Genomic DNA, 27,937 nt, shown 5'->3' on the forward strand with positions numbered 1-27,937 from the left:
TGCTGAGCGGAGACCACCTCTCTTATTCCCCGTTTCTCCCCCGCCCCGCCCCAAGCCCTACGGATCTTCCAGCGTTTGACACACCGTAGGCTCAGTCAAGTTGTTTGACTGAAACTCCGTGAACGGGCGATCTTCTGCCCCCAGGAGCGGAATATGCGACCCACGTTCCTCTCGACGTGGGCTAGGCGGTCCAGCCGCTGGAGTTTCAGCTGGCAGCCCGGTTCCCGCCAAGCCAGCATTTAAAAACAACCAGCCGCGGACACCCGGCGTCCGCAAGACGGCCTTTCACGGACCCAGGTGAGTTAATACCCGCCAGCTGAGCCCGCTGTGGCGACGTCGGAGTTTGCTCAATTGAGGGAAACGATTTCCCCGGGCACACCGGCTCCCAGAACTATTTCTCTAACTCTGGGTTGGAAACGCTGTCCGTTTTTTGTTTTTTTCTAACGGTGACAGGAAGTCGAAGGAAAAACGTGGGACTCAAAGGTTTGGGGGTAACTCTGTTCGCAGCCACTCAGATTTGAAGATCTCCTTCCAACCCCAGACTAACGTCCGTGAGGATAGGCGCCCAGCCCTCTGCGACCCCAGCCCCCAGGCACAAAGCCCAACCCAAGCTGCCGCTCCCTCAATTGCCTACACCCTCGGCGCCCCGCCCGCCCCCGGGCGTTGAGCTGCATTCTCGCGAGAACACGACTAGCCTCGCCTCCTCGGACTCAGGGCTCTCGCGAGAAGAGGCTTAAGAGCCGGCCTGTAACCTGCCCGGGCGGCTCTACTAGCCGCAGCCGCCTGAGTGGCCGCCGCCACAGACACCTCCGGAGGGATCCAGTTGAGGAGGAAGCGGGGGTGTCCCTGACCCCCGCCTTTGCCTGCGCCCTCCGTGGACACACAAGAGGGACTGCAGGTTCGAGGGTGACTGGGCTCAGCTGGGGAACTCGGTGGGGGCGGCGCCGGAGGCTGGGCTTGGCTGGGCAAAGGAGGAAGGGGGCGGAGGGCTAATCTGGGCTTGAGCGCCCAGCTGCTGTGGCGGTGGTCTGGGCGTCCCAGACCCTGCTAGGAGACTGTGGGTGGGGTTCTGGGCTCCGGCAGCTGGCAACCGGTTCGGAGAGCCAAGAATGGGACTTGGGTTTTCGGGGTGCTGTTTTTGGGTTGGGAGTCCCGAGGCCTTTCTCCGGGGATGAAGGCGATACCCTCCTCATCCCTCCTTCCCAGGGCTGAGCTGCCCCGTGCCCCGCCCCTTTTCCTGTCACCGCTGGGCTAACGTAGCGACATCCTCAGGAGGGCGCATCACAATAGGGGATAGAGTAGCAGGTATTCTCCCTTTGGGTGAGGAGGAGTGAGACTCCTGTAATGTGCTGCGTGGTTTTATGCTTTAACAGTATCGCGTATGGTAAAGCTTTGTTTTCCCAAACACTGCATAGAAAAGCTGCCCATTTTTTTCTTCTTTAGATGCAAGTCCCCTAACACGCTTTTTCCTCGTTAACGGGGTGCAGGGAGAGGAGACATCACTTGGTAATTTGTTAGTGTGGGGTCAAGGAGACCATCCCTGGGTCTCCTAGGTCTCGTACAGTAGTTGTCAGTATTTAGAGTCCGTGATGAAAAGTTCACACTTACCAAAGCTAGAGCCTCACTTGTCTCTTTGGGCACTTAGCATATAAAAAATTATTTTAAAATGTCTTAATCTTCAAGCGTTTTCATGCCTTTAATTTAATCCCAGTGAAGCAGCCCAGTATATTGATTTTTGGAGGCAAGTAGGCATCCCCCTTCTCCCCCCCCCCCCCGCACAAATATGACCAAGAATTTTTTGAGAGGGGGACCTAAGGGTAAATTTTGAATGAAATAGACTGTAGAGATTGGAATAAGAGGTCTGATGAGTAATGCAAGGGCCAAAAAAAGTTTCTGTGCTGGAGAAACCGCCCAGGACTGAAGTCCAAGCCTTGAAAATGAGGACTGTAGTTGTCGCGAATGTAAAGTGGAAAGCCGTGAAAAATACTTGGAAAAGGATTTGATGTTGATGAAGACTTCAAAAGTGCATGAGAATTATTTCCAAAGGTGTAAATGTGTTTTATAAATATCCCCAAATTTCTCAGATTTTATGACCTATCTGCTATTGTTATATATAAAGAGAAAGTTAAGGGGAGGATCTGAAGCATGGAGCGTGGTAAGGAATCATGGAGTTAACATAGTGCTCCATCAGAAAGGTTTTTATTGTCTCTGTGTTTTTGAGTTCTTTCACCTTTTTTTTTCCTCCCAGAAAAGCTTTCAGATGGGTTTTTTACCTTTATGTCACCCTTTACCAGTCTGAATTTTTATCTTTCTTACCTTTTTTCTAAGCCTTGTGAAAAAATTTTATTAACTACTAAGTTGCAAACCAGCAAGATCTGCTTTGTGGTTTTTTATATTTAGGTGACTTGGTGAAATGTGAGAGCGAGCTGAGAAATGTGCACCTTCCATAGGAGTATGTTAAGAATAGCAAACTCACATGCCTGCAGGTACTAGGCAGATGAGAATGAGTGAACTGAAGTAGGGAGCTTATGCCTCATCTTAGAGGGACATTCATTTATCAGGTCCACCTAATTAGTGCCATGCGTGAATGTGGGCCCAATTTTCAGCCTTTTTAATAGAACACAGGAAATCTAGATTTTTACTTGCAGTCTCTTGATTGTTAAAAATATTGACAACTACTTAAAACAATTAAAAATAACCTAATGTGGCCCAACCAAACCCAAGCTTGTCAGTTGTTGTATCCTGCTTTCCAGTTTTGGACCTCTGTTTTAGGTCAGAATGAATAAATTATACAACTGGGAGAAAAAAGAAGATTTAAAGCAAATATATCAATTAGTTTGGAATTTCAAAACCTAGGAGGATTTGAGAAAAATGTCAAATTCAAAACAGAAATCGGAGGAGGAGACAAACCATGAGAGGCTGTGGACTCTGAGAAACAAACAGAGGGTTTTGGAGGGGAGGAGAGTGGGGGATTGCGAGCCTCGTGGGTATTATGGGGGGTACGTATTGCATGGAGCACTGGGTGTGGTGCATAAACAATGAATTTTGGAACACTGAAAAAAAATAGAAGAAAATAAAAAAAAATTTTAATAGCCGAATTTAATAGCCTTGAAGTCCAGTATAGCAAATAGAATTGGTACTTTTTTAATGTTTTAACTATGGAAACAACTGAAGAAGAAATTTCTCAGTATTTATGGTTTAATAACTAAAGGTTCTGAACAAAGCTAATTTACAGGTATCTTGTAAGGAAATTGATTCACCAAGAGGCCTCTTACTGTACTTGCAATTAACACATGAAATTAAATTCAGGAGACCCTCTATAACTCATCTGTAGTTTTGAATGTTTATTGGTTGCTCTGCCATGGCACATTGTCTTCCCAATCATTGACTCTTACTGGGAGCAATATTAATTTCTTGGGTTCTGTTCCTGGCAGATGGGGTGAGGGGAGGATGTATAGGGATAGAAAGAAATGGGTTGGAGGAGTGTAATGTGAAGCAGGCACTCCTGATCCTCCTGTTTACATTGTACGTTAAAAACTTGATTTAACTAGTTGTGCATTACACATAGTAGTTTAGTGATATTTGTAAAATTGAACCCAGTGGTTTTTCTTTTAAGAATAGTTACTTTTAAGAATAGTTACTTTGACTAAACACAGTGCATTACACATAGTAGAGCTTAGTGATATTTGTAGAGTTGAACCCCGTGGATTAAGGCACATTTACCCATTAGTGGGAAATACTTTAATCACATAATCTGATTCATATTTAGTTGGACTGAGGGGAATGGAAGTTTAGAGGTCAGACCCAGAAAAAAGTGGACCTTAGGCATATTGAAGGCAAGGTGGGGAGTCTTTGGAGGGGACCAGGGTGAGAGAGGAGTCTAGGTGAGGGAGAGAGTTTTGAAAAGGAAGATGAAATGGTGAAGTACCCTTTCATCTACTTTGCAGTTTTACAAAGAGCTCTGCCTTTTACAGCTAAATTTACTGTAACTCATACAAGGACTACAGAGAATATTGGTTTTTCATGAGGACCTCTTCGGTAGTTTGCAAACTTGGTTTTCTTCCTTTTAACCCCGTCTTCTCAGGTTAAACTAGTCTATTAACCTCTTCATCCAGTCTCCCCACCTCTCTCTAGTATAAGAAGTGAAACAGGAGATATGTATTATGTTTGTGAGGTGTTGCTGTTTGAAAGTTTTAAAAACATTTTGAAGAATCTGTTGTGTACTTGTGGCGATTGTTTGTTGAAGGGGGAAACATTCTCCCCCACCCCCGCTTTTTTTTTTTTTTTTACCCCCTGAAATGCCTTCCCAAGAAAGCATTAGGTGAAATGAGGAGAAGGGATTCAGTGTGTTTTTGCTCAGTGCCTTCTGGTTCTGTTTTTGGAACTCCCAGTTCTTAGGATATACATTCTCTTTATGTCTTATATGGTAGACTTATCTGAGCAGGCTGGGCCCTATGAGGGAAAAGGAAATGGTATATCTACAAATCTAAGTAAGTTTAATTTACGTTTGAAATAATAGGAAGCTTTCTTGGCCACTGGTTTTAGCTGTATTTTTATCTTTGACTCCTCAATTTTGTTTCTTTGTTGGTTATGAATCCACAGTGAGGGAGGAAGAGGTAGTTTATAGGTGTTCACTAATGGAAGAAGAACTATTTAAGAATTTTTTTTTCTCCTTTTGGATAGAATGTTTGTTAGGGTTCAAGCTAATGTTGCATTTTTCCCATGGCTTGCTCTGGTTTACTTTGGCATACTTGAAACATTTCCTTGCTAAGCAGGTAGTAGTCTAGAGCACAGAGATAGAAGGCAATCAGAATTCCGAGAACCTGGGAAAGAATTAAGAGGTTAGTAAATGTTAGTTGTAGGTGATGGCAGTACAGTGAGCTGAGTACTTGAAACAGTATGAACTTGATCATAAAAGAAGAAAGATTTTATGTGGAATACGTGACCTTATGTCACAGTAGATTGCTAAAAATCGCTAAGATGCTGAAAGATATCTTTGCTAATGAAAGCATCTTTCTTTGCCCTTAATTCCTAGTTTATATTTTTCTGTTTGAAAATGTAAAGTATCTGGCACTTGGTACTTATTTTTGTCTTTATAGTTGAAATCAATTATTTATTAATATTTTTGGTCGCAAATTGAGATTAACGTTTAGTATTTGGCTGGGAATGAGAGTCTCATAGTGAATCACTGATTGAAGTACTTGATTAGAAAGTATGAATAACACTTTTCTGAGGTCATTTTAAATTGTAAACACACTTCTCAGCTTGTAATACCTTATTTGGGATCATTTAGATCTGGATTTAAAGCCAAATGTTAGTAAGCTTTATGAGGTTACTTCACCTCTATGAGCCTTTGTTTCCTTACATAAAAAATGGAGAGAGAATGAAAAATGAATTTGAGAATAAAATAAAATAAAACATGTAAAAATGCTATGTAAATAGTAAAGTGAGTATCACCTCTTCTTAGCACTTTGTTCTGTGTTTATGCTCAGAAAATAGCCTATGATCTTGAAACACATCCATCAGGTAAATTTACATCCAGCTATCTCTTTTGCAGGGAAACAAGTTCAAATGGTTATTTACAGCCTTGCCATATGACTTCCACTAGGAATTAAAATGTTTTTGTTTTTTCTTTATTCTCGTCAACATTGAACAATAGAAAGCTCTTTTTCTTGCTTTTCATGTTGGCATCCATTGACTGATAGCTGGTATTCTATGTAATTTGAATGCCAGGTAGAATAGCAGCAAAAAGGGAAGAGAGAATACATTGGAGAGATGGTTTTCCATATAAAAAATCATCTATTGGGATGCTGTTATTTGCTTCTAAATATAAAATTATTTTTATTAATTTAGATTGTTTCCCTTTTATTTCTTTGACTGGTATTGCTATAGCAGGTGAGAAAATTATCCTATGTTTAGTGTTTATAGACTACATTAAATATCTCCTTACAAGTAAGCTTTAAAGTTCAGATACCTCAGAATGTGAATCTGAGCTCTCAGGTGCAAAATTGTGCAACAAAGTATTTTTATAATTTTCTTGAATGGTCTTGCAAATAGTGCTGTGTTATTTTAAAGGTAATTATTTCATTAGGGACAGTGTGCTTTATGGAATGCAAGATTAAATTTGATTTTTCTCACATCTAGAGAGCAAACAACACAATCTGCTCTGTCCTTTTGGTTCCTCATTTGTTAGAGTTTTCTTAAAGAAGTTCTGTAAAGATGTTAGCTGTGGGGCACTATTGTTTTCTTCTTACTGAATGTTCCACAATGCCTGAGTTTCTCTTTTGAGAAAGAATGTTGAGTTATTAGAAAGTAGTGGAATTATAAAACCATAATACTGAAAGTACTTTAAATCATTAATACTCTAATTTTTGGAAGGACAGATTAAACCCTCTTACCTGATTTTTATAGAAGTTACTGGCTGGTAGTGGGGAAGCTGAGACTGGTATTCAGATCTGCAAGTCTCCTGATTCTGGGTGGTTTATTTCAGTTATGTACTTCTGGGAATGTATGGAGAACTTATTTTTTTGTGCCATTTGAAGGACCAAGTAGAACTTTCATTTATATATATTATAATTTATATGTATTTAAAATGATCCCTTTTTCATTTCCATTTTTTGTCTGTTTACATAGTATATATCTAATACTGGTATGACAGTATATATACATTATTTATATACATGTATATATATACAGCTGTTAAGTTAGTTGAACTCAAAACATTAAGGGAGAAAGTGTCATATTTTAGAAAAGTGGTGTGACATCTTTCATCATTACTTTCATTTATCATTCATCAGTGAGTGATACTGTTTAACAGCAGTCTTAAATACTTGTTGGTTTTGAAATTGTAAGAGTACTTTGAAAATTACTTCTAAAAGTATATTTTTGGAGTAATTTCTTTTTGACTATTAAAGTATAATGCATTGTATGCAATTTGGGACATTTAGCAAAGAGCAAGGAAGAAAGTGGCACTATAATCCCATGGCACAGTGATAATTGCTTCCACCTCCTCCCTCCCCTGCCCCTGCAGTTGGGATCATTCTGTATGTAGTGACTTCAAATTTTCCTTTGGAGAAATTAAAATAAAATTTGAATGATATAACAGATACATAGACTTAAAAACTAACATTTCTTTCCTCCTCTTTCCCCTCCCCTTCTATCATCATAAATGCTTTGATGAACGTATTTGTTAGGATAAAGTTAAAAGTAGGGGTTCTTGTGCCAAAGTGTATAATACCCTGCAAGTTTTATAATTTATGTTCCCACAAACTTGAATAGCCATTTTCTCTGTACTTCAGCCATCACTGCTTGTTATTAAAACCAACCAACAAATCTTTGACCATTTGATAGGTTAAACATCTCAGATTTAACTTGGGTTTCTTATATTACTACTGAGGTTGACTATTTCTGCTGTTCCCCCTTTTTTACTCACTATTTTGTTTTTGTAAATTGCTAGTTTATGAACTTTGCCCATAGTGTTGTGGTATTTTAATATGGATATATAAATATTCTTATATATTTAAGATTTTATTTTATTTTTTTTTTATTTTTATTTTTTTTTTTAAAGATTTTATTTATTTATTTGACAGAGAGATCACAAGTAGACAGAGAGGCAGGCAGAGAGAGAGAGAGAGAGAGAGAGAGAGAGAAGCAGGCTCCCTGCTGAGCAGAGAGCCCGATGCGGGACTCGATCCCAGGACCCTGAGATCATGACCTGAGCCGAAGGCAGCGGCTTAACCCACTGAGCCACCCAGGCGCCCCTATATTTAAGATTTTAATTCTTTATTTTGTATTATAAAACTTCTTATGTTTTTTTTGGTATATTTGTTTGGTATAATAAAATATGGTATATTTTATTTGTTTGAATTTTTATGTAGTCTAACCTAATGCTTCTTGAAACCTGTGTACAGTCCTAATTCTGATCTCTAATGAAGTTTTTCACCAGTCTTTGCTGAGAATGTTAGCATAAGTTGGCTGGCAGCACGTTCCTGTTTCTCAGACTAGCAGTCTTTGTCTTGATAGTGTTTTTCTTTGATTTGAGGCTTAGAAATTCCTTCCTTATTCTGAGAGTCAGATAATCGTTCACTTATTTTCTCCTTGATTTTTTTTTTTTATGGTTTTATGTTGTACTGTGAAATTTTTAGTGTGGAATTTGGGAGAGATTAACATGAAGAAGGAAAGGATCTTATCAAATAGTTATGAGCAGTTATTTTTTTTAGAATCTATCTAACCTTGAATCTGTCTATATATCTATCTTTCTTGTAGGGATTTGAAATGCTACCACTAAGACTTTTATTTTCAGGGTATAGCATTTTGATGGGTTGCATATTAAATTTGAGAGACTGTATAGTATGGTGGAAAAAAACACTGATTTTGACTACAGAGATGTGTATCTGTGTCTTGATTTACTTATTTGCTATATTAGGCAAATAACATAATCCCTTTAAGCCTAAACCAATTTCTCAATTTTTTATAAAAGACACCTCTGTGTCTTATAGGATTGATATGTGGATTAGCATATATCAATCATAATATATATGAAAGTTAGCATATATCAATCATAATATATATGAAATACATATGAAAATCCAACTTATTATCCAAGGTTCCCTGAATTAGGTGCATTTAGAACACCCTGTGCGTCAGTCCTACTTGAAAAATCTCACTACATGGGGCGCCTGGGTGGCTCAGTGGGTTAAGCCGCTGCCTTCAGCTCGGGTCGTGATCTCAGAGTCCTGGGATCGAGCCCCGCATTGGGCTCTCTGCTCGGCAGGGAGCCTGCTTCCTCCTCTCTCTCTGCCTGCCTCTCTCCCTACTTGTGATCTCTCTGTCAAATAAATAAATAAATAAAAATCTTTAAAAAAAAAGAAAAAAGAAAAATCTCACTACATATTTTGCTGGAGTTCTCTTAATGCTGAAACATATTTAATCTACCATTGGTCTGGTAAACTTCCCCAGGAGGATGGCTTCATCTTTTTCTTTCAAGAACCCATTTTGATATGTCTTGGTCATTACTATTCTAGGTGGAGGTAGTTAATAAGAGGTGAATGAATTTGAGTGACATGGCAATCCTTTTTATTGCTACTAAATCTGCAATTATATTTATAAGGACATCTACCATTTATTTAAAAAAAAAGAAACATTAAATGGTACATTTTAGGACATGGTAGTAGTAGGCGTTTTAGTTATTTATTTAGAATATATAAACATATGGTTCAAATATCAAAACTATATAAAAAGAATACCCAGAAGTCTTGCTTATATCTGTATTCCTTTCACCCCATTCCATCCTGCCCTTGTAGGTAACCATTTCTATTAGAGTCTTGGTTATTCTTCTAGAATTCTTCTTGCAAAAATAAATATATGTATATTTGTATTTATGTGTGTGTGTATTTATATTTAATTTATTCACAAAAGTTAACAAACCGTGTACTACTTGTTTTTCACTCATCCCCCCCCCCCACCTAACATATCTTGGATATTAATCCACAATTGTACTTGGGGATCTCCTTTATTTATTTATTTATTTATTTATTTATTTAAGAGATAGCATGTACCAGTGAGGTGGGAGGGCTGTGGCAGTGGAAGAGAGAGATAGAAAGAATCTTAGGCGGACTCCATGCCCAGCTTGGAGCCTGAGATGAAGCTTGCTTTCATGACTCTGAGACCATCACCTGACCCGAAATTAAGAGCCAGTTGCTTAATGGACTGAGAGCCACCGAGGCACCCCTCCCTTATTTTTTATATATGCATAGTATTTAATTGTGTAGAGTACCACATCTTATTCATTTAGTTTTTGCTGGTGTACATTCAGATGTTTTTAGTCTTTTGCCATTAGAAATAAGGCCCCAGTGAATATATATTGAATATTTGATTAGTATTTGTGGAGTTACATCTTCAAGATAGATTCTTAGAAGTGGGGCTGGTAAACATTTGTGTAATTTAGATATCGCATAACTACTCTCCATGGGGAATTGTTTTTCATTAGCAGTTATGAGAATGCAGAGAATATCTATTTCTTCAGTCTGACCAACAGCGTATATGGTCAAAATTTGAAGTGTTATCTTGCATTTCTCTTATGAGTTGAGTTGAACATACTTTCATAGGTTTAAGGCCACTTATTTGCCTTTATTTTTCTGAGAATTTCCCATGTCTTCTGTGCATTCTCCTCTATTTTGGAGGGGGGAGCTATCTTTTGTTTTTTCCTCTCTTTTTAAAGAGTTCTTTATATAGTAAAAAGTCTTTAAGTTGTGTTTGTTATTCCTGCTGTTTTTTGCAATATTGTATGATTTCAATTTTTACATTTAGATAGCTGATTTTTTTGGAGTTTATCCTAGTATTTGTGAGGTATGGATTCAGTTTTATGTTTTCACAGATGTTTACTTATCCGTTTGTCCCAATACCACTTATTAGTGTCTGTCCTTTCCTCAAATGATTCAAGAAACTACTTCTTTATCGTATATCAAATTTTCTTATGTTTTAGGGATCTATTTCTAGACCTTTTCTTCTCTTCTTTTGGTTTCTTTGTCTATTCATATACCAGTACAACTGACTTTTAGTTTTTGAAATGAGTCTTAATGATCTTTGAATATAAGAAAATAAAATTTATTTTAATAAAGTTGAACACTACCTGTAATATTAGACACAAAGATAAGTAGTTTGTGTATATGTGTGTGTGCAAGTATTTTGTCTCAAGGCAAGTTTTAGAATCCTTAAAATGAAACATTTAGAGGAAAATAACTTTTTTGAGGGGAGTGGTGGTGCCAGGCACTGATATTCTGCCTCTAACTTGCTGGCATATGTGGTAGTTAACTAGCCACATACTGCTCTTTAAATTTAGATTAATTAAAATGGAAAATTAAAAATTTCCTCAGTTGTAGTACATCCTAAGTGCTTAGTAGCCACATATGGCTAATGGCTACTTTTTGGACAGTGCAAAAATAAAACATTTTTATTATAACGCAAAGTTCTGTTGGATAGCAATGTAGTCTAGAACTTGAATCATACTTATGGCCTTTTCTAGCCTATTGAATTGATGACAGATAAGCAAAAAATCTCAAAGGACTAGAAGGTTCTGGAAATAATGAACAGGGCAAAATGTAAAGTTATATGAAGAAGACATGTAACTTATTTTAAAAGACTCCCAGAGGGCGCCTGGGTGGCTCAGTGGGTTAAGCCGCTGCCTTCGGCTCAGGTCATGATCTCGGGGTCCTGGGATCAAGTCCCGCATCGGGCTCTCTGCTCGGCAGGGAGCCTGCTTCCCTCTCTCTCTCTCTCTGCCTGCTTCTCTGCCTACTTGTGATCTCTCTCTGTCAAATAAATAAATAAAATCTTAAAAAAAATTAAAAAAATAAAAGACTCCCAGAGTGGGGGAAAAATTGTTTAAAATTCTGTTTAAGGGGTCATGGAGGAAAAACAAAAACATTTAAGAGTCTGACTTTATTTAAAGGATGCTGGTTCTTAGAAGTTGAATGTAATCTCCTTTGATTTAGACACTTCAGCTTATTGGAGATTTGCTTATATTAAACTTTATGTCAAGGTGATTTATTTCAGTTTAAGATGCTTCTAGTTTTGAAGGCAAAATTTGGTCATAGAAAAAAAGGAAAAGGGGGCGTATGCACAGGAAACAAAACTCAAGATTTTTTTGGAATATTAAAAAATCATGTCTTTTAGTGAGTTTTAAGAATTTAGTACTACAAACAGCATCCAATTCTTTACAATGCTATGTAGGTAATTAGAAAATGGGTAAGATATGGAAAGAGTATCAATATTTATTGATCTGTTTAAGGTGGGATGAAACAAATAAATGAAACATTTCTTGAAGTATTAATACCTTGAATAAGAAGTCAGCAAAATTTAAATAGCAATTGCATAAGGTTAGTTACCTCAGAGATTTTGTCTCTGGGTCACCTCTGGGAGATGAAGGGCTGAATGTGAATTGACTTTGGAAGTCTTAGATTTTGGTGGGATTAGATAAGGAAGCCCTGTAAATACACAACATTCCCTACTTTTAAGGGGAATTTCATGCAGTTTTATTAAATCTGTGAGTATCTTCAGCAGTTAGCAAAATGCCTGAAAAGGTGCTAAGTACTTAATGAATAGATTTTGAATGAAAACCTAAATCATTTAAATTTGATATCATGGAACTAGTTACACAAAATTTAGTCAGATATAACACATACTGTTTGCATAATGATCATATGGGGGAGAATCTACAATAATAATAATTTTTTTTTTAGATTTCTTTTTAAATTTACATCCAGTAAAATTCTCTGGTGTATAGGTCTTAGGAATTTTTTTTTTAACACACAACCTTGAGATCAAGACCTGAGTTGGTATCAAGAGTCAGATGATTAACTGACTAAGGCAGGGGCCCCCAGGTCTTACAAATTTTGACAAAGGCATACAGTGGCTTAACTACCACCGCCACCACCATAATCCAGATATAGAACAGTTCCATCAAACTGCCCTCCTCCCCCATCCCCAAATTAAACTGTGCTCTCCTTGACTGTGTTCTGTTTTATATTCCTTTCTTTCTGAGAATGTTATAGAAGTGGAATCATCTGTATGCAAACCTTGAGTCTGGCTTCTTTAACTTACCATAACACTTTTGAAATTACACTTTGTTGAGTGTATCAGTAGTAAGTCCAATTACTTAAATGTTGTATCATTAGATGCTGTCCTACCCGTGTGTACAGATATGTTCATTTTTTTCCTCGTCTTTCTCTGTATTCTATGGATTGGACATTTTCTACTCATCTATTTTCAAGTACCCCCCCTTTTTTTTCTCACCTTGCCTGCTATTGTGCCCATCTAATTGAAATTTTCATTTTAGTTATTGCTCTTTTCAGCTAGAACTGAATTTTTCATTTTTTGATAGTTTTCACTTGTCTGTTGAGATTCTCTGTCTGCCACTCATTAAAACCACCTTCTTATTTTAGTTCTTTGAATATATTCCCTTAATTGTTTACATATAAGGTTTGAAGTAATCATTTGCTAAATTCTAAGTCTGGACCTACTTGGAGTCACTTTCTGTTGATTGCCTTTTTACTTTATTATTTCTTTGCATCTCATAATTTTTGGCTAAAATCAGAGCATTGTAATGTTCTCATGAGCATTATTTTTTTTTATGTTCTAGTGGTACATTAACTTGCGTGAATTCAATCTGCAAACATTCTTTCCCAAGCAGTGTATTCTAGCAAATACCTGTGCTTGGTTCTTCTTCCAGCTACTTGTTTTTCAGTTTGGTCTCTTGCAGAGTGAGTGGAGGAAAGTTCTTTCCCACCTGTGTGATTTGGTGGTTAGCCAAAAATTTGGGCTGAGATTACATTCAGATTTTGGAGCTCACCCTGTCTTTGGTTTCTCTACTTCTGTGTTTTCCCTCTTAATTTCTAGCTCCTCTGCCTGCCTCTGACACCCTAAGCCAGTAAGGGCTTCAGCTTTCTGCTGCTTGGGCTGTGTCTGGTTGGGGAATGCACTTTTAAAAAGCATCAAACTAGATCTTATGCAGCTTTCAAGGGTAAATTCCTCTATAGTCTACTGCAGAGGCTACTTGGGCTCTCCCTTTGGTACATGATTAATTTAGCTGAGCACAACTTATGCTCAGATTTTTGGGTCAGTACCTCTGTGTGGTTCTTTCATTCCCGGTATGTCTGACTTGAATTTCCAGCTGCACTTCCAGCTTTGGTGTTTTCTCTACTTTGCGCTGTATGGCTGTCTGGTTTCCTTCACCATATTTATAGGGGTTGGGAAGGGCACTCAGCATAAAAACTTCCCTCTGAACTTACAGTTCTGTTCCCTTTCAGAGTATGCTTTTTTTCCCCCCACTACTTTGTGCTTTGGGACATTTGCCAATGCTTTTAAACTGTAGTTTTAAAAATATTTTATCCAGATAATAAATCATTGTGATCTACAAGGGGCTCACATGATCACTTCACTTGACTGCCTTTGTGGGAAGTTTCTTTTCACCCCTCTGGTTTACTTTTCTTTTAAAAAGTTATTTCCACCTCTTCTATTTCTTTCACAATTATCTGTAGCAGTATTCACTCTCTCCAGTCTCTCCACTTCTTGATGTAGATGAAATATCTTCTGTATATTTGCCTTTTTGTGCAGCTGAAGGCAGTCCTAGGCTCATAGCCCTGGCATCACTATGTGATTTTGTTCTTTTCATTGTTTTCCCTTTTACCTATCAGGTCTTTCTCTCCAGTAACCACCATACTTGAATTACTTTGTTTGCAAAGTTTGAGAGCGAAAAACAATTTTATGTTAATAAGGAAGTTTTTATATAATAACACTATTTAGAGTGAGATCTCAACAGGATGGACAAAGCCAAAGTTAGCTAAAGTATAAGAAAAAAAAATCTGCTGGCGATAGGAGCAAATATGTGAATTTCTGTGTACCTAGCTTGGTACATTGGAAAGAACATGAGCTTTTTGTTAGACTAGGATTCTAATCTTAGCTCGAAAATCTCCTCATCTATGAAACAGGATTATGATATTAGGTTGCTGCAAGCTTTAAATAGGAGAAAATTAAACTTCTTAGCTCATTGATACATAGTAAAGACAATAGTTTCTGTATACTGTCTTTTAAATAAAAAAATCCTTCTGTGGATCATTGCCATTAATTAATACTACCTGGAAATAATGTCCCAAAGGCCACTTATTTATTTATTGTAGTCCTGAAGATTCTATTCCTCCATCCACCGCTTTTTAGATGGCAATATCCAAGAGAAGAAGAGTAATCAATTGCCTTTTTCCTAGCTGATTTTTGGCAGTCTCCTGAATGTATGTCCCTAGTCAATACACCCAGTTGTTTCAGCCTCTGTACAGATTATTTCTAAATTATTTAGAATTTTGATTATTTCTGTCATGCCTAAAAATAGCAATGAACTGTGACATGTTTTCTAAGAACTTTGTTTCCAGTAGTCCCGTAATTATTTTTTTGATTACAAGATCCATACAATAATAAACTCCAGTTTGCCTTATATGAAGTAGACATTGGGGAGCCAAGAGTCCTATTTTATCTTATTTTTTTAAAAGATAGATTTATTTATTTATTTTAATTATTTGAGAGAGAGATAGTGCGCGTGTGTGCGGGTACACACACAAGTGGGGTAAGGGGCAGAGGAAGGAGAAGCAGACTTCCCATGGAGCAGGGAGCCTGACACAGGACTTGATCCCAGGACCCCGGGATCGTGACCTGAGCCCCAAGGTAGATGCCTAACCAACTGAGCCACCCAGGCACCCCAAAAGTCATATTTTAAAGGAACTTTTTATAGTAAGGAGTTTAGATCAGGAAACAGAAGGATTAAATGTTTTTAGAACGAGAATTTTGATTACAGTGGACAAAGTATGGACTGAATGGTGATAAAGAGGCCAACCAGGAGCCTTATTGATAGATGTTAAGATTTTAATGAAGGCAGCAGCCTTAGAATGAAAAGGGAGAGGGGTGCCTGGGTGGCTCAGTCAGTTAAGTGTCTGTGGGGTCCTGGGATCGAGCCCCGCATCCCGCTCCCTGTTGGGCTGGGAGCCTGCTTCTCTGGCTCCCCTTGCTTGTGCTCTCTGTCAAATGGGTAAATAAAATCTTAAAAAAAAAGGGGGAGAGAAGGACCCAAAAGAATGTTTTGAAGTAAACTTGATGTTGGGAAATAAGAAGTCAAGAATGACTTTAGGGTTCTTGACTTCGTGAATAGAGATGACACTAGCTGATGTGGAAGGCCAAGAGAGAGCCTGGTGTTGTTGAATTTGGGGTGCTTATTGAAGAATTCAGGTAGCGATAATGAAAACAGAGTGTAGGTAGTATATAAAACAGTTGATGTTGTCAAGGGTTTGGTCTCATGGTTTTGTCTGGTGTCCCACTTGGCCCAGCAAATGATGATGGAATCCTAAAGAGCACCCAAACTTTAATGGACATGAAGAATTGGGGTAAGAGTGTAGCAACTATGCAGGTAGGAGAGAGACACAGGTATATGGAAGCTTTAGCTGAGGCTTTTTTGGCTTGCTAGGGTGAGTTTTGGAGCACAGGAACAATGTACAACTTGCTCTAGCATCTTTTTTTTTTTTTAAGATTTTATTCATTTATTTGACAGACAGAATTCACGAGTAGGTAGAGAGGCAGGCAGGGTGGGGGGTGGGTGCAGGATCTCTGCTGAGCAGAGAGCCTGATGTGGGGCTCGATCCCAGGACCCTGGGATCATGACCTGAGCCGAAGGCAGAGGCTTTAACCCACTGAGCCACCCAGGTGCCCCTACTTTATATTGTATTTGGTGTTCCATAAGTTCTTAAATGAATGTAATAAAATATGTCACCAGGTGCCTGGGTGGCTTAATTGGCTAAGCATCTGTCTTCAGCTTGGGTTATGATCCCAGAGTCCTGGAATCGAGTCCCGCATCCAGCTTCCTGGTCAGTGGAGAATCTGCTTCCCCCTCTCCCTTTATGCCTCCCCCCCGCTTGTGCTCTCTCTCTCAAATAAATAAAATATTTAAAAAAATAAAAAATAAAATATATTGGCACCAACTGTGATGCAGAGATTGGTTAAGATAGATTATTAGACATTTCAGCAGCAGCTTTTTCTGTCCACAGGTCCTGTCCCTGTGCTTTAATAGAACCACCAAAAAAAAAAAAAAAGGGTATTAGACATTTCAAAATAGTATATAATGTATGTCATTTGCCTTTTATCTATTCATAGTTTTATCTGTAGCTTATCGATAAAATTTGAAAACACAGGAGCACATCTAGGCAAACACAGGCATATTTTTTCCAGATATCTTAACTTGAATTTCACTTGTTTTTAGCATGTTTGTAGCCATGACTGTTGGGAGTAAGGATTGGGGAGAAATCTTTCACATGGTGATACCTAAGTTTTAATGACAAATGAAATGTAAATATGATTTTCCAGTTGACCTTTTTGGTAGTTTTCATCAGAATTCTTCACTTTCTTGTGTCTAGCTGTAAAATACATGCTTATTAATAGGATTGATTAGTAACATACTGTTATTTCCTTTCTGCTAGTTACATGCTACCCTCTGGAAAATGCTGGAAAATGTGGATCTGAATTTACCTTTTGCGTTCTTTGTGGTTGTATTTTTTAGTCACTTCCTCTTATGGTTTAGGGTCATTCTTCTCTGAGTGGACATCTTTGGGTGTCCATAGAGGGTGTGTCTTATAGTTAAGGGTTAGGAGGAGATAAAATGCTCTTGTAAGGAAATGTTAATTCCTGAAATAGCTTACTGGAAGACCTCTATAAAGTAAGGCAAAAAATGTTCTAAATCTCATTCTACACCTAAGCTAAGCCTTTCTACATTTTTCTTTTTCCTTTTTATCAATTTTTCTTAATTTTTTTTTTTTACCTTTTGTGTCCCACTTGCTCTGTGACCACTTTTTTTCTGATTTTTTTCCTTGTCTCTGATTTGTTCGTTCTCACCCTTCTCTTCTGCTTCATCTCTTCAGTATGCATAACTAGATATAATCTCAAATTGAAGTTTTAAGGAGTTTTTATATTTAATTTTATTTATGAAAGAGAGAGCACGAGGTGGGGAGGGGCGGAGGGAGAGGAAAAAGCAGACTAGCCGCTGAGCAGGGAGCCTGTTGTGAGACTCCATCTCAGAACTGAAATTACGACCTGAGCCAAAGGCAGATGCTTAACCAACTGAGCCACCTAGGTGCCCCCACTTGGATATCTAAAGAGTTTCTTTTTTAGTAAATACATTTTAATTTTTATAATTAAAAACTGAAGTGAGATTGAGACTTCTTGTTTTCAAAATAATTTTATAGTTTTTATGTTCATCTGCTATCTGATTTTTTAATCACAGTGATCCTTAAAGAAACATGTTTCCTTTTCCAGGAGCATTCAGCAAATAACTGTGTGGGGTTTGCTGAGCAATTTGAATTAGTCATTGTACAATTCTCCCCCTTCTCCTTTTCTGTTATTTTTTTAAAAAGTTTATTTAAGTAATCTCTACACCCACTGTGGGGCTTGAACTCCTGGCCCCAAGATCAAGAGTCTCATGCTCTTCCAATTGAGCCAGCCAGGCACTCCCTTTTCTATTATTTTGATAGATCATTGATTTACTTACATATTTGCATGTTTATTATATTAAAGTGTTCACTTATTATAAGATTTTCAGTTGTTTTTGGAAAGAAATTACTAACTAGCTATGAAGAAAAAATTATAAAATAGCAAAAGTTTCTGTAAAGTGGAAATATTTCCTTTTTTTTTTTTAAGATTTTATTTATTTGACAGAGAGAGATCACAAGTAGAGAGAGAGAGAGAGAGGAGGAAGCAGGCTCCTTGCCTAGCAGAGAGCCTGATGTGGGACTCGATCCCAGGACCCTGAGATCATGACCTGAGCTAAAGGCAGAGGCTTAACCCACTGAGCCACCCAGGCAGCCCTGAAATATTTCCTTTTTTATTTTTTATGGAAATACTTCTTTTTTTTGAGCTCTGAGATGTACTCACAATTTTAGTAAGTTTACCTTTGGCATTTTTTGTGAGATTGTATGGGAATTTTTTTATGAAACTCAGTTCTGGATTCCTTTTTACTTTTATGCATAACTCCCCCTCCCTTCCCTCTGTCAAATCCATCTTGGAAGTGTATAGAAAGCATATAGGAGTGGGTGTCAGGAAACCCGGGCTCTGGTCCAAATTATAGAACTTTGTTCTAATTGTTTGACCTCATTTGGTTTTTCTTTTGGTGTTTGCGATCTCTAAACGTCGAATTTGATCTATTGTTTACAAACAAAATATTCCAGCCTGAGCATATTTCAAGATCAAGACATCATTCTATATTCTAAATTTTCATTGTTCTTTATAATCGTGCCGTTTACCAACATTGTGACCTTTGGCAAAGTTACTACATTACTGAGACTGTTTTTTGTTTGTGGGCATTATAAAGTGATTGTGAAGGTTAAATTGGATAGTGAAATATACTTCAAAATACTTAGCTCAGGTATTCTGTAAAGCTGTTAACTTTCTTATAATTTTATGACTATAATAGAAGTAACTGTCGCAAGCCTCACATATGAAAAGGCATGAAGTATAAGAATCATCAATACCATATTTTTGTGGTAATTACATGTAAGGAAACATGTAAGGATGTAAAGAAACATGATGTTAAATTCTTTTTGAGTTTCTATTCAGGGTCTTTTAACTTGATTAAAGAAATCACTTTGTTATTTGGTTTTACTAGATGCTTTGTTAAGCATCTTAAAAGTTTTAGTAATTAAATGTATTCTAGGTGAAATTTTATCTGAAAGAATCATTCTGTGGAATTGTTTTGCCTTTTTTGGTTCGATATTAATGTTTGGAACCATGAGATACCCAAATAGCAGTTAAGGATATTTACTAAATATAAATAGCACTCTATTAAACTGTTGGGGATGGGGGTAGTGGATTCAATAGAGAAATCAAATGAAAAATACCTAAAAAGCCTTCTGATGTTGATTTTAATCTCATTGGTGGCATTTTGTATGTCTAGTATTTTATAATCCTGCTCATCACTTTAAAAATATGTCACAGTAATATCAAAGTATGTAAAATTCTTGACTTTTTATTCTGCGTGGAATAGATTTAAAGGTCAACACTACTCTTTTATGTAGGTTATGGGTGCTACATATGTGCTTTCAGAGCAGTAGTGTGAGGAAGCTTGAAGTGGGATGGCAGGACGGCCTCATCCTTATGACAGTAACTCCAGTGATCCAGAGAATTGGGATCGGAAATTGCATAGTAGACCTCGTAAACTTTATAAACATTCAAGGTAGGTAGAAAATACGCATTTCACATATCAAAGCTCTGATAAAATTGACTTCTATAAAGAATCAAACTGCATTTGGTTGTGGCAAGTCCTGTCAGAGGATGGGGGCTGGTTTACAGAAAATAATGTTTGCATTTCTCCTTAAAAAACTTTCACAGAAACATTTCTTTTTAATCTTATATTTGTATTTATTTGAATTTTTGTTTCTCTTTCTAAATAATGTTAAAATCTCCTTAGTTGACCCCATGAATAAATGCTGTAATTAATTTGATTATGAGCTCTGGCGATACAGGTTAGTTCTTTGTATTTAAAACTCTCTAATCGGAATTTATTTTGTGTTCTAAATACACTGTGTGTATAGAGTATACATAATAATTTATAGGCTATGTCATATTATGTTGTCATCCCGATACTAATGGGAAAATCAGTCTTTCTGCAATGACTCTCTGGTTCATTTGAAGTTTGATGCATCAAAAATTTCTGCCCATTTGTATATTATATGTAAAGCTTTCATTTTGTACTGTGTGACTTAATGAGGAATACCTCATTTAGAATACTTTATGATTTGATATTTTAAGGTGTTAATTGGCAGCTCATAAACCTCACACATTACAGGTATGTAAGCATGTTTTCATAGAGTTTTGTGCTTTGTAAATATTTACTTACAGAATAATGTCAAACATTTGACTTTCTTGAATATAAAATTGTCATAATCACTGATAACTGTTACCAGTTTTCTTAAGAAAATTAAAAACATTCTGTGATACTGAAATCCTTTTTGTAAGTTTAAAGAAGTAACTCAAGTACTCTGACTATATACTGTAACTAGAAGGTATGAGTAACTGGTACTCTTTAAGTCTCCTGACAAGATGTCTATCTTTATTGTGGACTTTTAACATGGAGAGGTCTAGAGTGGAAAAGTTGACTCACTAATTTATAAGTGCACTCCAATGATATGAGTGTTTTTTTGTTTATTCATTTTTGGGGGCATGGTGTGTATATATGTGTGTGTGCTTCAACTGGTGCTCTAGTACTTTTTCTCTATCCTGCTTATTATATGGATAATTATTTTGTCTTTGAGATTAAAGAGATACTTGTTTTTTCTCATTAAGTGTGGGATATTTTTATCTGCTATGTTGTATACATTTTTCCAGGTGAATTCTGTATTATCCTTCCTAGTTCTTAATATTTTTCTGCTAATGTACAGTACTGCATTATATATGAAGAGATGAAAGGTGAAAATAAGCTGTTTGCTTTATAAAAGGTAAATGCATCAGTGAGGAAAACTACTAGTACTTTTTCATTCCTGTTGTTTCATTTCAAAAATAGCAAACATCATAGCTCTTCTTGATACCTATAAAATCAGTAACTTTTTGGTGTTCTTCTCAGGTAGACTGCAGCAATATTGGTTGTTTAAATGAAAAATGTTAAAGAGAAATAGAAAATAAATACCAATACGTTATTTGTTTTTAATGGAAAGATGGAAAGACCATGAAATCTTTTGAACTGATTATTCTTTTAAGATTTTATTTATTTGACACAGAGAGAGAGAGAGAGAGAGAGAGAGCGAGTGCACAAACGGGGAGTGGGAGGAGGAGGGAGAGGGAGAAGCAGGCTCCCTGCTGAGCAAAGACCCCCCCCCACTCCCCCCAACCTCTCCCCCTACTCCCCCCAACCTTCCCCCCCACTCCCGTGGGTATCGATCCCAGAATCCTGGGCTCATGACCTGAGCTGAAGGCAGACATTTAACTGAGCCACCCAGCACCCCCTTTGAGCTTATTTTAACCTCATTCATGGAAATTCTGCCCAAGGGAAAACAGCTTATTTTTAGAGACCTCTAGTTCATAAGAATACTTTTGAGGATACTTTAAAAATATAAGCAATTTGACTTTTTAAAAATGGCATTCTTTGAGTTGATATTAAAATAATTGGGAAATTTTATTTTTTTTTTAAAGATTTTTATTTATTTATTTGACAGAGATCACAAGTAGGCAGAGAGGAAGGCAGAGAGAGAGGAAGGGAAGCAGGCTCCTTGCTGAGCAGAGTGCCCGATGCGGGTCTCGATCCCAGGACCCTGGGATCATGACCTGAGCCGAAGGCAGAGGCTTAACCCACTGAGCCACCCAGGCGCCCCAATTGGGAAATTTTAAAAACTAACAACCAGCAAGTATGGTTGAGATACTGCACTCAGTTCAGTAGAGATTCAGAAGTTTGTCAGGGTACCATCATGGAATGCTTAAAATCCATATATGGAACAATTAGAGGACAGTGGTAGTGAGTTGTAGTAAAATTAGAAGGAAGTTCAAAGAAGGAATCAGTATCAACTGAGTGATAATGAGACTTGAAATAATCCTTGAATGATTAGCTAGATTGATGGACATTCCTGCCAGGGACTTTCTGGGGATAACCTTGATTAGATTTGAATGTCGAACTCTATGAATAGTATTAGTTTCCCCAATTGACAAATGAAAAACAAAAAACAACAACAACAAAAAAACCGAGGTTAATAAACTTGCCCAAGACCATCCAGTTTCTCAATGGCAAACCTAAAATTTATTTATTTAATCTCTTTTTCAAAAATTTTATTTATTTATTTGAGAGAGAGTGAGAGAGAGCATGAGAGGGGAGAAGGTAAGAGGGAGAAGCAGACTCCCCATGGAGCTGGGAGCCCAGTGTGGGACTTGATCCCAGGACTCCAGGATCATGACCTGAGCTGAAGGTAGTCATTTAACCAACTGAGCCACCAGGCACCCTGGCAAACGTAAAATTTATAAACAAGTTTCTCATTCTTTTTATTTTTAACGTTTTCAGTAACTTATTATGGTACATTTTAAATACATATATAGAAAACAGGTATAATAAACCCCTCTGTACTCCTATCTTAGCTTCAGGTTGTTTTCAGCTCATGCCTAGTTGTGTTTCATCTGGGCTTTTATCCACTCTCATCCTTTTTTTTTTTTTTTATCTTGTATATTTTTAGGGATATTTGAGCAGCAAAAGAAAGCTAGACAAAACACTGGCTTAAGTTAGAGATTTATTTTTCTTGTATGTAAGTTCACAGATAGGCAATGCCTGATGTGGATTTAGTGGCTTAAGTTTGTTGGGATCAAAAATTCCTGATTTTCTTCTTTTCTCATGGTCACAAGATAGTTTACTGTAGCTCCAGACATCATGTCTACCTTCCAGATGAGAATGAGGTAGAAGGGAGAAGGGGACAGTGGGAAAGGGGTTTCATTTATAGTAGGGAATTAAATTTCTCAGAAATTTCCAACAGGCATCTGTTTATAAATCATTGGCTAGAATTATGTCATATGGTCCTCACTGGGTCTTAGAGGCTAAGAAATGTAGGTGGGCACATTGCCACCTCAAACAGTTTTGGGGATTTAAATTTATAAAAATCAAATGTCTCAGTCTGTTTAGGCTGCTATAACAGAGTACCATAGATTGAGTGGTTTATAAACAAATTTATTTCTCATGGTTCTGGAGGCTCGAGAGTCCAAGCTCAAGATGCTGGCACATTTGATACCTAGTAAGGCTTGCTGTATTTTCACACGGTAAAAGGGGCTATAAATTTCTCTGGGGTCTTTTTTTTTTTTTTTTTTTTTTTTAAAGATTTTATTTATTTATTTGACAGAGAGAGATCACAAGCAGGCAGAGAGGCAGGTAGAGAGAGAGGAGGAAGCAGGCTCCCTGCTGAGCAGAGAGCCCAAGGCGGGGCTCGATCCCAGGACCCTGAGATCATGACCTGAGCCGAAGGCAGCGGCTTAACCCACTGAGCCACCCAGGCGCCCCAAGGGGGTCTTTTTTTATAAAGTACTAATCCAGTTCATGAGGACTTTGCCCTCAAGACCTAAGTACCTCCTCACTTCTAAATACCATCACATTGGGGGAATACATTTCAGTCTATGAATTTTGGGAGGACATAGACATTTAGTCTTCAGCAGTAAAGAAATAAGCGTATTTTATTGGTTCAATTTTTGTGCATAATTTTAAAAAGTCTTGTATAAATTTATATTTTCTATTCACATTTTGGAATTGCCTGCATTTTCAGATTTAAAAAAATTTTTTTTCTTCTACTTTTCCTTACTAGCAAGGATAAAAATAAATTTCTTGAATTCTATAAATGATAAGACTTACTATATATGTGTGCTTACCATTGAGGCTTTGCCTTATGGTTTCATTTCAATCTAATAAACTTCAAGGTACTTTTTTGAATTTCATTTTAAATGTAGATTTGGTATGTATAGCACTGTGATATAAAAGACAAGGAAGTTAATCTCAACGTGGATGGACTTCAGGATGCCTGTGTTTCCTATGGCTTAAACGAGTGCATACAAATAAATTAGTTAAAAAATTACTGAACTTTGTTTCTTTCTGAGTAGTTGTATAGTTAATACTTTTATAGAGGAGTGTGTAGCTTGCTGAGAGGTTAAATATCATTTCAGTTGAAGTGTGTTTGGCTTGAATTGCAACAACTTTAAATTACAAATTATAAGAGTTTTTTGCTACTTAAAAAAGGGAAAAAGAAAGCACCTTTTATGTACAACTACCATTAAAATGGTTAAGTTGACAGTATGCTTAAAAGCTCCTGAATGTTTGAATTGGGTTGAATATAACTAAAACTCAGATCTGCAGTCTGCTCAGGTTACTAAAGATAAACGCATCACACATTCAATATCAGACTTTGCCGCAAGGTTTCATTCCCACATACAAGTGCGCATGCTCCTTTCTTCTGAGACTGCGTGAAGATTGAGCTTTACAGTTTCCTTTTTAAGTCACTTCGTAGTCCCAGCAGTAGTTTAGAAATAGAAAAGTTTGGTTGCTTTAACGAATAGTTCTTGAGTGGATTCATAAAGTACAGTATTTTTTCTTTGGTTTTAAAGAGAAGCTTTACTTCCCAGAATGGGTACACAGTAAAATATCTAAAGGAATAAAGAAAGTTAGCTGCATCCTAGTTTTCTAAAACCTGGCAAGCTGGCACAGCTAGAATTAGCATTACAGATGGCATTTGGCAACATAGCTACATATCACCAAGCCCTCATCTCCTGAGTTTTCTTCAGCCTGTCTATCAATTACAATATCCAATCACTGCACAGAGATGGAGAAATGGGATGATCACAGCTCACACGATGCTGTTTGGTTAGAAACGTCAGTGCTGCACAACCCACGGCTGAGTCAGTGTCTGTGAGAAAATGAACTGAATTAATATATAGAGGGGGTTGTATCTCTGAACATTTGCAGCCTAAATAACCGCAATAGCATTATTCCACAGTAGAGGGAGGAAAGCTAGAGAAGTCTGTGGACAGGGGACGTGGGGGGAGACTGGGAAATTTTCTGATTGTTCAGAGGAATCTTGAAGATGATGGAAATATCAGATGTGCTAAAGTTTCCTAGTAATGCCCAAGGATGCTGACCTGGCTTTCAGTGCTGCATTGTTTGAAAAAGCAGAGTCCCTTTATACTCTGATTTCAGAATTTTTTTCTTGTTTTTGTGTGTCTACCTTGGCATATACTAAAGTAAGGTGTGTATTCATTTATTACATGATATCACTGGGTTATAATTCTATACATCTTTGAATATGAGAGAGATTGAGAAAGATGTTTGGCCTTTGTTTCATTATGATCATTTACTTTTCTGGATGAAAAAGATCATATGTCTTGATTGTCGGCTTAATGGCCAGTTATTTAAAATAAATGGAGTGTGTTTTTATTGTTTTCATGGGTTTGATGCTTTGTTTCTTATTTCGTTTTAAGTCTTAGATTCTTCATGTAACTTGGGAGAATGCATTATGTTTGGTATTGTTTTTTGTGAATATTATAAAGAGTTCAAGGAAAGACTAATATAAAATATTTTTAATATATTTGAAAATTAAATTCAAGATAGACAAGTGGAATAGTTGAAATAATTTTCTAAAGAAGGGGATAAATGTATTTTTATTTTTGGATGAATTAGTGGTTAGCTGGACCACTTATATACAGTAGTATTTTACAGAATTGAATATATTTGAATGATAAATTTTAACTGGTTAACATGACTTTTTTTCTAGTCTCTTAGAACATAGACTCTGAATAGATGATCTAGATGTTGCCCTTGAACTAGAGAGTAAATCAGATAAGTTTCTGGGTTATTGCAAAATAATTTGCAACCAGAGAGAATTTCTAAATAAATATAATTGTTCTTGCTATGAGATTTTAAATCTTAACAGGTGACATTGCTTACTTTATTTAGAAATTTTAGCTCAGTATTAAACACTTAGAGTAATTTTTTCTTTTGTCTTCATTATTCCTGTCCTACTGATGCTTCATTTTATAGGGATTTGGGGGGATATACATTTTAAAATTATTTTTAATGTTTTTAAATAGTTAATAAGAGCCTTTCCTTGAAATGACAGGAAGTTCTTGTGATTGCCCCCATTTAATTTCTAGAAGTTCGAATGGTCATCTTGATGGTTGTCACAACTTATTTATATGTTTAGGCTAGCTAGTGATATCTTGTATTGGCTTTTTTTTGTGGTTTGGTATCCAGAAATGTTTTCCTAAGCTTCTTTTAGTAATAGAGTTATAAAAGCAGAAATCTCAAACTTAACCTTTTTGTCTTATACTTGATATTTTTCTCTGGTTTTGCTGGTTCTTTTAAAATAATAATGCCTGTGTTATTTTAAAAGTGATACATACTCATTATATGAATTTGATAAATATAGAAAGCACATAGAAAAAAACAAAAATATGTTAAAACATTTTTCTTTTGATCATAGTTTAAATATTTTTGGATATAACCTATTTTTTGTGTATGTATAAAAATATAAAATCACATATATATTTAAAGGTGGTTTTGAAATATTACCACTGTATGTACTGTTATATAACCCATTTTTTTACACTTAATCATGAACATCCTCTATGTCATGAAATAGTCTTATATAGCATAATTCTTAAGAACTGTGTAGTGTTTTATGTATATATATTTTATAATTTGTCAGTTTGAGTTTTCCTAATTTTTGATTAGAGAAAAGATCAGCATGATTCCACAGGATAAATTTTTCTAAAAAAAGGAAGAATGTTTTAGGGAGTTAAGTAAAAATGTAATTTTGATATTTTTTGACAGAGAAAGATCCTTAGTGTGACTACACAATAAACTTCTGAAAGATATGCACTACTTTTAAAACAAAGCAAATAGCTAGGATTGCCATAATAATAAAGTATAGAAAATAAATCTTTATAACAATTAGGAAAACAGTGAGCTGAGACTTTTAAAAAATGCTGAGACCAACCAAAAGTGTATTTTATATTACATTTAAAAAGGTAATCAAGGAGAGTGTAATAATAATGCCTGACAACAAAGGAAGAAAAAAAAAATCCCTCAGCTCTTATTTAGAAGCTTCTTTGTTAAAGAGGAAGAGCCAACCACCACCACCACCAATAATAACAAAGTAAACATTGCTACGAAGAACATAAAAATCAACAGGGGTATAGTGATGAAGAATGCATCTAGTTAAATGAGTTATCCTCTGGGTCAGTTGAAATATCTTAAATTTATAAAAGGAACTGCCTATAAAATTTTAAGTTATTGGTATTATCTGTAACTTCTAAAGATTTTGGGAGAATACTAGAAGTACTAAAAGATGGAGGATTCTAAGTCTGATTTTGAGAAAAGTAGATTTTAGAACAAAAAATGAAAAGGGTAGTTTATGATTAACTTGAAGAAAAATAGGTTAAAAATGATCCAGAATGGGTTTGCTAAAAATAGATTGAGAGCAATTTTCTGATGCAGTTGGTAGACTAGTAGCAATATAATGTATTTGGACTTGAGCTTAGTTTTTGGTAAAGTCTATTTTTATATTCTTGGGTGTATAGTGAAGGGGAAAAATGAGTTAACTATAAGTCATTTGTGTTAATCAACACAATTTTGATTTTGAATGACCTTACCCAAAGATTATTGATCTTGGAAGGTGACTTTGTTCTTTGCTTTGTCTCATTGTATATCTGAAGACGGCAAATTATCAAATTTATAGGGGACAATGAAGAAAGGATAGGAAATGATAAATTAAATGATCCAAAATGACCTGAATTTGTATTGTTAGACTAAATTTAAGTGAATTTTTTTGGGAGGGGGGTATGCATAAGGCCTGAAAAACACTAATATGCTTAAGTTAGCATGGCTTTATAATATCACACATGGAAGAGATCT

General features: G+C 36.5%; 1 protein-coding gene across 4 annotated transcripts in view; it reads left to right on the forward strand.

The window, feature by feature from the left end:
- The first annotated feature begins 242 nt into the window (after nt 1-242).
- The window catches only part of LOC111159440 (BTB domain containing 10), a 74,426-nt gene continuing 46,731 nt past the window's right edge, over nt 243-27,937 (forward strand). The window contains exons 1-2 of one of the 4 annotated variants that reach the window (XM_022521920.1): nt 830-898; nt 19,629-19,753. In XM_022521920.1, the coding sequence (XP_022377628.1) occupies nt 19,653-19,753 (101 nt within the window). In that variant the 5' untranslated portion in view covers nt 830-898; nt 19,629-19,652. Of the gene's footprint in view, nt 298-829; nt 899-19,614; nt 19,754-27,937 lie in introns of those variants that run through there. The other 3 variants (XM_022521922.1, XM_022521921.1, XM_022521919.1) reach the window with 3 other exon arrangements.

The sequence above is a fragment of the Enhydra lutris genome, unplaced genomic scaffold, assembly GCF_002288905.1.
Source record: "Enhydra lutris kenyoni isolate GAN:26980312 unplaced genomic scaffold, ASM228890v2 scaffoldscaffold68, whole genome shotgun sequence".
Classification (NCBI taxonomy): domain Eukaryota; kingdom Metazoa; phylum Chordata; class Mammalia; order Carnivora; family Mustelidae; genus Enhydra; species Enhydra lutris.